Source organism: Cololabis saira, chromosome 19 (genome assembly GCF_033807715.1).
Source record: "Cololabis saira isolate AMF1-May2022 chromosome 19, fColSai1.1, whole genome shotgun sequence".
Taxonomy (NCBI): Eukaryota; Metazoa; Chordata; class Actinopteri; order Beloniformes; family Belonidae; genus Cololabis; species Cololabis saira.
The window spans coordinates 32,073,826-32,088,262 of record NC_084605.1 but is presented as its reverse complement, the minus strand read 5'-3'; the positions used below and the strand labels follow the sequence as shown (position 1 = coordinate 32,088,262).

Here is a 14,437-nt window from a genome sequence, read left to right as displayed (position 1 = left end):
ATCAAAGCTCCACTCATAAACTAAGTGGAGGAAGAAAAAGAAACAAACATTACAGACAGGGACGTAAATAAGGACTTACCTTGTCTTTAGTATATTCAAAAACTGTAAAATTTCTGAGAACTGTATCAGCCTTAAGGCCCTTAAAAACCTCAAACCTGTGGGCATAAGAAATAAAAAGAATGATCAGTAATGATTAGTAACAATTAAGACGATGGCAGCGACATTGTGGATTAACAACAGCAGCGTACCTTTGATACCGTTATCCATCTTTAACAGCTTCAATGGATTCATATTGATTAAAAACAGTTCAAAAAGCCCCAACTGATCAAGAAACCCTGAGCACTTACTGTATTAAAGAAGCACTTTGGAATATGTGCGACAAATAACAAGAGGAAAACATGTTCATAATCCCAACTATCTCCTCATCCACCCACAGCTGTCTTTATTTAATCCCTGGAGCCTCGCGACGCACCGGCATCTACCTGATACAAGCGTCATTCCTGCCCGCTGAAAATCCCAAACGCAGAAGAGATGAAACCTGGATCAGAGTAAAAGACAGGTGGACGCTGTCACGCCAAAATGAATGAGTAAACAGATGTGACGTCAAACCCTACCGAAATTTGAGGGTATTTGTGAGAAGGGAAAAAGGGGAAAAAAAAGCGAAAAGATGGAGCCGGTGCCTGTTGCCAGCAGGCCAGCAGGACAACATGAGCAGCGAAAATCAGCTGTGCCGGTGCCAGCCTGAGCTCCTGCTTCATGTTTACACGTTAAATAAAACATTTGGTTTTTAGATATTAAATGGTGTTTGTGTGTAAAACAGCTTAAATGGCTTCTACAGAATTACATGATTAAGCTAAATGAAAAAAAAGACCCCTCTTCAGCTTAAAAAGCCAAATGATTAATGGGATAAATTGAGTTTGAAGAAAGCTGCATCCATAGCAACAGTTGAAAGCCGCCTCTGCAATTCATGAGCAGCTAAATAACATCCAGCTTCACCTGTATTAATTGGGCCGGCGAATTTCCCAGCTCGAGCGGATTTGTGCGACTGCCAGAGGACACAAATCAGAGGCATTAGAGCCAATCTTCCAGCTAAAAAAGAATCTATACAAGTCATCCTTTTAAAAGGATGTAAACTACGGCGAGCCCTGCCAAAGCTCATTTGTCATTTCAAGTGAGTGTTTTCTAGCTGTGGAACATAACACTCAAATCACACAAATCCTGAACCTGCTCCAGCTCTCTCACACACACACACTGTCCAAAGAGTTCTGGACACGCCAGCCTTCACTTTCTGCGAGACATTCCCATTATTTCCATATCCTGTTAAGTCTTACCCCAGTAGGAGATTACGTGGAAGCATCCACCGAGGGTGAAGCAGAAGCTTTCCTGATCCTCTTTGTCGGGGACCAGCCCGCGGCCCATCCTGACCCTGTAGCCCTTCTGGAAGAGCTCGCCGCTCGATTTCCTGCGCCTCGCTGTGCTAGACATCGCTGCGGAGCGTGTGCCTCCGTCAGGCCCCTTGTACACTAACATTTTAGTAGGAATCATGTCTAGAAATTACAGGGAAAAAAGTTCCCAGCGTCAAGTCTGAACTCGGCTCCTGTTCTTCACCGTTCTGCATCCGCCCCACCAGACGTCAAGCAGAAAAACGACATCAAAATGAAAAACATCGAAGGAGGAGTCGGCTGCTTTTGTGACATTTACAGTACACCCGACAGGCTGGCGTCCAAAGCAGCTCTTTTTTTTGAAGAAGCATTGTGATCTGATTTACCTCAGACCTTCAACAGCATCCTCTTGGTGATTTGGTACATTCAGCAAGCTTAAAGCAAACCCCTTTTCCCATCAGGATATTAGAGTGTAAGCTTCTTTAGGAATCATCCTGGGAAAGGAAGAGGCCGGACAGCGAGTGCGCCTGTCAGCTGGCTTCACAATGTAACCTACATCTCGTCGCTGTAACACCACGACTGCTGCTGGCATTCTTTAATCAACGACGGCGTGGATCACACCTCCTGCAGCCTTACAACAGCCTGGAACACAGCGGCGTATGAAGAAGTGCACATTTCACTGCAATTTATCCATTTTAATGACTCCATCAATACCGACCCATAAATTAGTCGAGAGCTGATAAACTACAGAAAATGCAACAGCCAACAAAAAACTGAGTAGTTCATGTTTGAGCAGCGTCAGGTTCGGTATACAAGGGTCCCACTGAGACAAAAAAGTGGGAGGAGGTGTCATTTGTTTTGTAAGAAAGAAAATACGCCTTAACTTTTAAATCTTTTTAGTGCATCACTGTACATGTATTGGTTCAACCACAGGAACCATTTCATTTATTGATTTTTTTCTCAGCGGTAGATATTGCAAAATATTGATATTTTTTTAATGTGTCCTGCAGCTTCTTCATAAAACATTGCGCGTATAGTAATTTTTCTGGATGTTTTATATGCTGACTCTGCACAAAAACAAAATGATTTACCTGCAGTCTCATCACTGGAGATTTGTTTTAACCTCTATTAAATATAAGACGTATTAAGAAAAAAAATTACCATTCAGTTGAATTAGTCAAAACGGAGAGACATCTGACCTTGAAGGACGATATAAGCCTCAAAGAAGCTGCCACAGTCCAAAAAACTGACTAAAACAGCTTTTCCTCTCGAACCCAACGAGTAAGTTAAAGAATATAATATTAAGACTGTATATATCAATAAGATTAATGTAACAATCTATTATGGAGGCTCTTTTTTAAAAAGAAATAAAACATTAAGTGACTTAAAACCGAGCAGTTTTCCAAGGATGGAAACATCCTTAGAAAACTGGACTTCGTCAAAATATGACAACGTCATATTTTAATGTCAATTCAACTCCAAATTTATGATATATTTTAAATACCAAATGGTTAAATCTGACACTTTTCGGTTCAGAGGGAGTTGTTACATATGAGTTAAATGACACAGTTGATCTGTTTGTTATGTGTGGACCCCAGGAAGAGTAGCTGATGTACTGCATCAGCTAATGGGGATCCTAATAAATTCATAAATTCATTTTAGTGAAACTCCTAGTAGATACATTAGGTGAAGACCAAACCTCAAAAACCATTAACATTTTCAGTTCGCCTCAATCATCCCTGTGAATTTATCTTGGAGCATTTTATAGCTGTGAAGCCTTAAGCTGAGAGCTCATTTGCGTTTAGGGACATTTCAGGGGAAAACTTAATACTAAAAGCCTCTCTCTATCTTTTTAAACCTCTCTGTGTAGAATATAAATAAATAAAAAGTTTTTAAAAAGCTGCAACCTGTCGCTGCTGCACCGCTGACATCTATCTAATATGGGGAAGTAATGTTGCCCTGGATTATTTCATCAGATAAATGTGATGCTCCCTGCTTTACATTAGCAGAAATCTGAATTTCAGCGCTGCATCCAGAATATGCAGTAAAAGCTATTATTACTGTATTTATCCACGGATTTTGATTGTTGGGGCACAAAATATTGCAGCGTGTAACTGGAATCTCATGTTGACACCCACGAGCCTGTCGTAAACAAGTGAGCATGTTAATAAAAAGAGAGTATTTGCAAATACCAAAGGAGTATTTGTGTCAAAATGTTCATATGGCAGGACTGGCAGATGACTGCCCGCTGAAATATGTGGACGTTGGATCAGAAAAGATCAGATCCTGCTTAGCTGGTAACAACCCCAGTGGCCATCTGACCTCAGTTTAACCAAACAGATTCATGCATTAATCCTCCATCACTAATTGCTCACTGACAGAGAGATTAAGAGTTTTTTCCCGCTAGAACTCCAATACAGAAAATGCCAGTGCCATTCATATATCTGCTCTTCATGCAGTCGCATCTCAACATGTGTCATGTAAAAGCCAGCGTTGCATTATTATTTGTGTAAAATAAAGCGAGAGCCAGGCAGGGCTGGACGGACAAGAGAAGAAGTGACACGGCAGCGTTGTAGCGCTAACAGGAGAGCTGATGCGCTGTTTACACGATTTGAAGCAGTGACGATCTCAGGAACATTGAGAAAGGCAGCCAGAATGATCTCCTTCACCAGCTCTCAACAAAACCTGACATGATACCACGACAAACTTGAAGAGGACGATTTTTTAGAACACTTGAATATAACAATATTGTAAGATAATCTAGATATAGTTGGTTAATCATGCTTAGTGTGTCAAAAACTAAATACATTTCCCATCTTTTAAAAGACCATGCTAAAAGTGTGTTTACTTCAGCTTTGAAAAGAATTAAATATTTCCATTTATATGTTTCATCTCACTGTAAACGGAGCATGTTTGAGTTTGGGACTGTTGCTTGGGCAACACTATTTTTAGAGCTTTTATTAATGGATTAGTTCAGTAGTGAGTGAAACCCCATCCTCTATAAATATCTGTGATAAATGAAAAACACAGTCAGGTTGTTTTTTCTCTTTTATGCCTCTTCATGTTCTTAAGTTCATTAATATTCACCACTGTTTCTATCCATCTATCTACATAGGAGCATGAATGAATAATGCATTTTACCATTTTAGCAACTTGTGTTTACATGTGCATGCCTGAAGCAGAGATAACAGCCAACCTGCTTGCCAACTATTTCCAAAAAGTTGAATAAAGAACATTTAAATGACCAGAGTGAATAAAGTAGACCAAATGACAAATCAAACCATAGTACACATTTTTAAATAACAAGTATGCACTTCTTACAGATCAACATCTATCTACGACTCGTTGGTCCCGACACTAGATACTATCGTCTACATGCGCCAAAATAATGTCAATGTTGTGAATGAAGTGTACGCCATACTCCCACATGTCCACTAGATGGCACCAGCATCCAGGAGCAACTTCCACTTGAGTTACTTATTTTAAACTATAAACCATCAGGCCAGTGAAAATACACAGGAACAGTAAACACCTGCTCCAGTGGGGACAAAAAGACCCACAAGAACCCTAATTACTGCCAAAATAAAGAAAGAAAAGAAAAAATATACTCCTAATAATCCTTTAATTCCAGACAGACTTCTCCGAGTGATGAGTTTCACACATTTAGCATACTGACTTCTAGTCTCGGTCATCAGTCACCAACAAAGCCTATTACTTTACTATTACTTTTTTTTTTTAATATCCACTCGAGTACTTTTCAATCACAGCATGATTCCATTCTAGAGTCATTTCAGGTGCTGCTGGAGAAGCGAAGGGCACCTGAATGACAAATGAAGCACAAACAGCAAAGGACTCTTTGCTCTTTGTGCTGAAAGAGCAAAAGAGAGAGAAAAGACGCTGAATCAATCAAAAGTGACATTCAAGTCAGTCTGATTCTGTTTCACACCCTTGTCAGCCGTATAATATTCAATAAAACTGTCAAGGAGATCAGCATGAGTAAAATAAAGCTACTCAAGTCTTTGAGTCATCGCGGTGGTGAGTTTCCATGCTGTGTTTTTCATTTGATTCCAGAGTCACAGTGAGAATAATTTATATTTCACATCCCACAACTGACATTTAAGGTTTCTAACAAAAATATGAAACATATGCCAAAATATGGACGTACTAAACCACATAATACCACCAAGTTGCCTGTTTGAGCTCATGTGCTGCACTTAGCTGTAAACACATTTAAATCCACTAGGTGGCGCCAGAGGCTGCTGGTAAATGACCCCCCCCATACAGATGTAAGTTTGAGAGAGCAGAGTGCCTCCTTACCGAGCCAGCTCCTGTTCAGGTACACAGACACAAACACCGGAGGAACTGTGAAGAAGTCCACCACCGAGTTGACCTCCAGCCAGAACCACAGCTTGTCATTGGCGGCGATGAACTGTGACCCGTGCAGGAACAAGATTAAACACACCACAAAGACTGCAGAGCAAAACCATCAACCTCTCAATTTACTCTCCGACAAAAAAAAAAAAGTCTACTTACTCGGAGACCAAAATACAGCAAGAAGAACACGTTGAACGCCATGTCGATCTGCAGAGTGAAGTCTTCGTAGAAGTTCTGACAGGACTCGATGGGACTATCAAAGACAAAAACACAGTACTTTTACTTCCACGGGTAGATATTAACGGTCAAGTGAGAAGAAACACCATCAATGCATACAACTATGTCAAACAAATCATAAAAGATGCATTATTCTTCTCCTGAAAATGCATTTTTAAGATTTCCAAAAGAAGAGAAACATAAGTGTTTGAAAAAGTGCAATAATTAGGGGGGTTTTTTCTCCCCCAATGTTTCTCTGTAGAGAAAGGGCATGCATTCATTAAAACACAAGCAAGAACTGGTTGCTATACCTGATTAACCCTTAAATAACTGCAAAACATTCTAAGTGCAATGTTTCATCAAACAAATGGTGCTGCTTTCCTCTCAGCGTTGCATTACCCATCTCATTATCTCATGGACAACATTACATGTGAATATCGAGTCAAACATGATGGAAATGCAGAGCCAAAGCAGTCGTTTAAGGGTTAAACGCATGCAGGATTCGTGTCTTCTTTTATATCAGGCAGTCATAGCAAGTGCTAGCAATGTAGTGAAGTCTCACCCTCAAAAAGCTTGTATGTGGCACGAAGAATTCAACTAAAGAGACATAATTAACCAAGTAATATGAGAATGTAATAGGTTAGTATGACTGTGCACGAGTATTAATGACCTGGAAGTTAAAAATAGCCTCTCAAGTTATTATTCACACCTCAGACTAAAACACAGACTCACTGGACATTCGGGATTTAACAAGACGGTGACAAACAGTTAATTAGCTTGAGTGCAGTAGAGGAGAATGTGGATTAATAAGTCATTTTAATGAGTAGCTGCAATAAAAAGACAAAAGAAATATTTAAAACAGGAAAAATGGTGGTTAGTTGGGTTAAAAAAATGTACTGGTGAAACATTATTCTTGAGATAATATTTGAACCTTCATTCATGTTTCAAAATGTTTTATTTTTGTTGAGGTATATTTTTTTTTATCAAGTAAAAACAACATTCTTCCTGAAGGCATGTCTGTTTACTTGAGCTGCACATCTGCAATTAATATACTGAAATGTTAAAAAGTCATTACAAGATGTCTAAATATATGTCTCCTCTTTCATTATAGAAAGAAAGAAAGAAAGAAAGAAAGAAAGAAAGAAAGAAAGAAAGAAAGAAAGAAAGAAAGAAAGAAAGAAAGAAAGAAAGAAAGAAAGAAAGAAAGAAAGAAAGAAAGAAAGAAAGAAAGAAAGAAAGAAAGAAAGAAAGAAAGAAAGAAAGAAAGAAACGAACAATCATTATAAAACGAATGCCAGAAACAAAGGCAGCAATAAAACAAGGTTTTCCAACCTGAAAGTTGTGTATTAGTTTTGAATGAAACTTTATCCTGGTAAGGCCTTTAAAAATAATAATAACGACAGTAATAAAAAGGCAGAAATGTAAAATAAAAACAATAAAAATATCTTGATCTAAATTTCCGGCTACAATCTTGATATTTAAGCATAAGGTCCACCAGATAGATGCATCTTTCATCTAAAGACCTCATGTTCCACTCTTCCTTCCTTCTCCTTCAGTGTGATAACCCTTCAATACCTGATGTATGACGTCATACCCAGACATTTTATATTTATGCATATCTTAAGTGTTTATTATATACTGAAATTAAAAACAGACTCAATTTTGCCTTTTAGAGTTTTTTAATTAATATGTTTTCGTATTTCTATATGTTCATTGGGCAATTAAATAAAAATTTAATTAATATTATAGATTTTTTTATTGTATAAAACTTGTTTTTATTGCTTTGATTATGGGCATGGCGCAGAGGTCTCATATGTATGTATCAATCATGATACATCAGGCATTAAGGGGTTAAATATCATGTCGTGCACTTATACTGAAGTACGTGCACAAAAAGCACCAAAGCTGCAAAGTTACAATACCCAAAGTCCTGCATTCAAAAGCTTCACTAATGCACACCGACAGCTGCAATCTCCCTGCGCGGTTTAATACCACTTGGATTATAGCAAATTGCTTTTGTTATGTAAAGAAAGAAACAAAAATAGACTCGCTCTGATGAACACTGGCCTCGTGGAGTTTAAAAGGTGGCATTAAACTACCTCAGGGATTATTTTATGCTTATCTGATGCACCGCAGTGACACTTTTGATCTTCTGGTCAATGATGATGAAGTCATAGGAACGATGAAAAAAGTCTTTACTAACGGTGGTTCTGCCCAAATCTGTAAATTAACCTTATTCATTATGCTAATTTTATACCATAATAAACAAATATAAAAAATCATACAATAAAATAGTTTGATCATATTTCATTTTTCTGGCATTTTGAGTTCCTGGCAGCCACAATCAGGAATCTGTCAAAGGTCCTGCACAAATGAGTCAAAAAAGAACACAGATCTTACATATTTATATATATATATATATATATATATATATATATATATATGTTTGAGGTGATTCGGACGAGCCAGTGGCAGGCTGTGTGCCAGTGTTTTTCACAGCAATGTTTTCAGGTCCAAGAAGAAGAAGAGAAGAGAAGGATCGACTTCAGTGATGTGACAGGAAGATCAGAGGCATTAACTTCTGTGGGAATAAAAAGTCCCTTCAGGGCCGACTTCAGGCTTTGTGAGAACCACATCACTCAGAAAGATGGAAAAAGCTTGAAAGCATTATATGACTTTTTATATAAAGGTCATATATATATAAAAAAAAAATGACAGAGAATGCTCGTTCAGCTGTTCTTTTGCTTTGTTTTTCTTTTTTTTCGACAGCAAAAAAAAATAACCAGTCGGCTCTCTCACAACTCCTCCGACTTTTTTCAAGAGATTGATTTCTATGAGACATGGACATCAGTCATGAAAAACAATACTGCTCATGAGTTTGGTCCAAACTTTCTCATATAGCAGCTGACAGATCAGCTCTGCAGGATGGAGCCTTTTTCTTTTTTTTATTTTCCAACACAGATTTTAAGATGGTTGAGATCTGGGCTGACTGGCCGTGTTATTGAGTGGATGTCTGATGAGAACCAACGCTTCAACACTCGTCAAATTTTTCTCCCATAACACTCCTTTGCTCTGTAACGCACATCATCATTCTGAAAAATGATCTAATCATCTCCGGATTCACTTCCAGCTGGTGGAATAAGAAAAGTGTCCAGAATTCCTAAGTGAATTCCATTCACCGTAGAGTGAACAACTGCTACCTCCTCAGGTATTTCACCTGTCATGCCACCTCGTATAGTCCATGACCGTGGAAATGTGCTCGTTTCCAGGCAGTCATCTTCATATCTTTCATTGGACGTGGACCAAAATAAAATTCCAGCCTCATCTCCTTGCCCGGTGCAGATTCATGACTCATCCTGAGATATCGCTTTCATACAATCATGCAGTCCATGACTGCTTCTTTTTTAGCTCAATATAACCCTCTTTTCTTCTGTTTACATGTAAATGCTGGTTTATCTTTGACTTTTTATTTATTGAATTATAGTTCAGTCAGAACCAGGGGCGGAGCAGGGGTCCCAGCCTAGGGGGGGCGAAGCATTCTAGATGGGCCCTTGTGGCCTAAACATCCCTGTTAGAACATAATCGCTAAAAATGCCACAGATCAGGCCCAACCAACCACAATTCCAACAGCAGCAGCGACACGGTCAGAACCATTCAAATGAGGTTCTAGCACCATGGATTTACCAGTCATTATGTCAAACCTAATTATAAGCCTAATGCAGAGTTTAAGATATAAGTATCAAACTGGAGATAAAAATCAAATGACATCCAGTGATGTCTATGGAAGCTCATTTCCGCCAGTAAAACAAAAAAAAACAAGATGAAATCCTAGCCTTAAAAATAAAAATATCCCCACGGTAAGTCATAATTATGAGAAAAAGTCATCATTTCGACTTTCTATCTCATAATTTCGACTTTTTTATCTCATCAGCCGGTTCTTCACCTTTCAATCACTTTGCTCTTATCAACGGCGAAGTCCCTCTGGATTGAGAGCAAGGTGAGGTTGCCAGGTTGGGCAGGTTTCAGCCCAATTGGGCTAAACAAATATATATATTTGGGCTGCTTTTCCTGGGTTTTACTAAATATTTAGGAGAAAGTTTCCATTATGGCAGAGAAAAGTAGAAATTTACACAATAAACTCACTGATAATAGGCTATATTTGCTTTAATCTGCTCCATTTTATTGTAGTTTTTGTTTGGAGCCTGAACTTTTTTTTAGGGTATTTAGTAATGTGAAGATGGAATGTATTACGAATTTAATAATTTATGGTTTTAACAAGAGAATGTAAGATTCGGGCTGGTTTTTCATTATTTCGGTGGGTTTTACGTTGCATTTGGGCTGGGACCTGTCAGATCTGGCAACCTCAACCGCAGCACTGGATTTCTTAATGACTCGTCTTTTTGGTCACAATAAACTTGCTCTCATCAACGGCGATGTCCCTCTGGATTGAGAGAGCAAGGTGAGGTTTGATAGTCTGGCCCCATCCATGCAGCCCGGAGAGAGTTTTCAATCAACTTCAGCTGCTGAAACTCAGCATGAGTTTAAGGCTCTGATGCGACAACTGGCTCGACGCATTACTACGGCGTACCCTACGGCGTAGTTTACGCGGCGACGCGGACCCTACGCCGTAGGCCTGCGTTGGTGTAACGCGGAACCATAAATCCGCCTTAAACAGATGCGCGTGCGAACCCGTACATGACAGGCAGACACACACGGGGAGAAGGGACTATTTGTTTCATTTTTATTTTTTAAACAACTTTATCCTTATGAACGCAAGTGTTATACAGTACAACTTTCCTTATTTTATTTTTTATTTATTTATTTTTTTTCCTCTTCCTCTTTTTTTTTCCTCTTCGGAGTGGGCCCCCCCGGAGCAGTGGGCCCGGGGCGGCCGCCCCCCCTGCCCCCCCGCCTGCTCCGCTACAGGTCAGAACTGTTAACTTCTGTGACACTTCCGTGTCTTCGTTGGTCTACCTTTATGCTTTTTCTTTTTAAAAATCTTTGCAATTTGTTTCATACTTGCTCTAAAGTTTAGACAGAGCTGATGGGGAACAACAAGCATCTTTCTTTTCAGCCCTCTCTGCTGTGTTGCATCAAGATGGGAGCATGTTTATGTTTGTCTCCTTCTATTCTAAATTAACTCCAGATTACATTTAATATGGTTCACACTGTTTTTCATTTAAATACTTCTGGGTGTTTTAAATCCCCCCCCCGAAACCTCTTTCTGGCACCTCTAAGAATAGCTCTGTTATGATAGATGCTTTTGCCCTCATTCACTGTAATGACATGTCGGGCCCTGCAAATCCCTGCCATTGCCGGGTGAATGACCGTACCGCGGCGGCAGACCTGCAGAGCTACATCATTTAGTTTCAGGCTGGTCTGGAAAAGGACTAAGCCTTCTGTGAATCAGGAACGCTTCTCTCTTCAGTCTCTGATCTGATCAAACAGCCCACATATGTGATACCTTAATGCTCCTCGATGGTGCTGACTGTGATTTATTTGAGGGTTTGTGACCTTGAACAAGCAAAAGTTGAATCCACTTAAAAAAGTTCCCACAAATGACTTTATCCTGGTATCAAAACGTCAGATAGCAGGTACTGTAGCAGCTGGGATTTGATTTGATTTATTCTTTATTTCATTCAAAAAACAAAACAATTCAATACAAACACAAATGTTCCTAACTTGTGAATGAAAAGGGAGCAGAAAGAAGAAGAATCTTATCTGATCTGCCCCTTTCACAAATAACATAAATTAAAAATAATAATAAAAAACAACAACTAAGTGAATAAAAACAACTAAAATTAAATTAAATTAAAATAACATTAAAATAAAATTACCACCGCCTAGGGGTATGTCAATCAAACTCAACATTTTTCGTTATATTTCCTTAACATACAGGCTTTAATTGTTCTTTTGAATGTAATGTTTGATTTGGATTCTTTGTTTTTATTCAGATTGTTCCATAAACTGATTCCTTTCACAGAAACACAACGTTCCATCAATTTTGTCCTGCATCTTGGTTTTATAAAAATCTCTGTTCCTTTTAAGTTATACTTGCTTTGTCTTTTTTCAAATCTTTTCTGAATGTTGATTGGTAAAGTTTTTTTATGAGCTTTAAACATAATTTGCAGAATACTATAGTCTACTAGTTCATGAAATTTCAACAATGGGCTTTCAGTCTCTTATCTATATAGTACTCACTAATGGCACTTTTCCACTAGTATCGGCTCAGCCCGACTCGGCTCGGCGTGGCTTTACACGGCTCCACACGTGTGTTTTTCCACTGCCAGGGGAGAAGTGGGGGGGTTGTGGTGAAGCTGCTGTGACGTACTCGATTGCGCAACACCTTTGTTCATGTCGGCGCTGATGAGAAATCAGCTGGAGCCGCGAGCGGCTGAGAAAAAAACAGCCCGTCTACATCGCTTTTTTAATTTTTTCTCGACAGCCACCAGGTTTATGAACATCTGCACCTCAGAGTTGGATCACCAAACAGACGTTTTGCGCTTTATAATAAAATCGCTGCGAGCCGCGAGTCCCCTCGCGCTGACTCCCGCTTCCTGATTCAAACGTCTGCCGGCCCCGCCCCCCGACCAATGGGTGGCGAGGAGGGTGATGACCTCAGAAATAGTCCCTGCTCAGCCCCGTATAGAACCTCACTGAAATGGTTACAGAAAAAAGTATCGACTTGGAGCGGCTTTACCCGTCTCAGCCCTAGTGCGAAAGCGCAAAACGGGTAGAACCGAGCTGAGGTGGTACTAATGCAAAAGCGCCATAAGTATAAATGCAGTATACCGGTGCAGTACATACTGTGTACTGTGCAATAAAGGTAGTACATGGTAGAGATTTACAAAATATACACGGTCAAAGAGTTGTGTTTTCAGTGAGTGAGTAAATGTTTATGTTTAAAAACCAACTTTTATCTTGGTGGAGACAAAATGTTTGACTTTGGTGTACTCTTCCTCTACTTTCTTATAAACTGTGCAATACATTTGCCAGTATACTAGCACACCTAGATAATGTCACTGTAGTTGCCATGTGACCAACTCATGTTAGTTAAAGGAGTTATGTGTAATATTGTAGGTTAAAATATCCCAAAATAACCTAGTAACAGGAAGAAAGCGAGAAGAAATAAGTGCAAAAATGATGACTATGTGTTTGGCTGCTGAGATATCTACCAAGTAAGGGTGCTAAATAAATTCAATCCGTCCTTTCTCGTAATACCAGTTTCTGCTAGTTCTACTTGTGTTTTAAGGAGGGGAAGCTCATTTTCGCCTTACATCATAAATTGTGTCAGTTTATTTGTATGTGAATTCTTGCTGTGAATGCTTTGCAACGGTGGAGCGGCTCACAGCAGCACCCGCTGCTCTACGGGGACAATAACTGTAGAGCAACAGAAGTCAGAGTCTCCAATAACACCAGTACAGTCTCCAAACACCAGAAACAAGTTGCTGAGTGTGTCGCTTATCGTTTTAACAAAGACAAAAGTCACTACGAGGATTTCCAAACTCTCCAGATCAACTCGGAATGACGGAATGAACTTCTCCGACAGTGTTTATATCTCAAGATCGCTGATTCGCTCATTTCGCTGTCAATCAGAAAGGGATTCAGCCTCAGACAGATCATCTAATCATCATGCAGAAGTGCAGCGTCCAGGCCAGCCGAGGCCACGCCCGCTGCCCCATAGACCCCCAGAGAAGCTGAGCATCCGATGGGCGGGACAAAACCCAGCATTTATCCAATGACGGTGTGTTTGGCTGCAGTGGAAGAGGGTCTGCACTGAACTCCGTGTCTCTCCATCCTGTCGGTCGGGCCCCCGTGGCACTCACACTGCTACACTGGCGCCCAACGTGGGGCCCGATGGGAGGAGAGGCATGGAGCGGGCCCTGGACGCCATTGCGGACCTGGCCGCCCTGCGCCGGGACCAGGGCGGGCATCAGCTCGCTGTGTTGGCGGCGCTGATTCCCGCGGACCGACCCACCCCTGCGCCACGCCGGAGGTTCGCCGCAGCAGCGCGGGAGGAGCTGGCGGCGCCGCAGCTGAGAGGCCGTGAGGCAGAAGCTGCGGGTCGCCAGGCGACGGCTCCCGAGGCGGCGTGGCCAACGGAGCGACCCACCCCTGCACCCCGTCTGAGGTTCGCCGCGGCAGCGCTAGCGGTGCCGCAGCTTAGAGGCCGGGAGGCAGAAGCTGCGGGCCGCCAGGCGACGGCTCCTGGGACGGAGTCGGCGACGGAGACGGAGGGGGAGACGGAGGCGGAGTTGGCTGGGGAGGCGGCTGCGGAGGCGCAGCCGCCAGCGGCGGCGGGTCCTGCAGAGACGGGGCCGGACCAGCGGCCAGAGCAGTGTGTCAAGGAGGAGGTGGTCCTGGACGCACCGTGTGGCCCGAGGCCACCATGGGCCCGGCCCCGAGAGCGGCTTCCACGGCGGGCGGGGCGACCCCCCCGACCAGGAAGGCCCGGGGGTTCCGGG

The 14,437-nt window shown here is 41.2% G+C and overlaps 1 protein-coding gene across 12 annotated transcripts in view; it reads right to left on the bottom strand.

Annotated features, from left to right (window-relative positions):
* Nucleotides 1–14,437, bottom strand: part of LOC133419317 (calcium-activated potassium channel subunit alpha-1a-like) — a 118,627-nt gene that overhangs the window by 47,115 nt on the left and 57,075 nt on the right. For 10 of the 12 annotated variants that reach the window (XM_061708413.1, XM_061708410.1, XM_061708415.1 and 7 more), the window contains exons 4-6: nt 5,916–6,009; nt 5,700–5,811; nt 80–155 (exon numbers count right to left, since the gene is read on the bottom strand). In XM_061708413.1, coding sequence (XP_061564397.1) covers nt 80–155; nt 5,700–5,811; nt 5,916–6,009 — 282 coding nt within the window. The other 2 variants (XM_061708420.1, XM_061708421.1) reach the window with 2 other exon arrangements.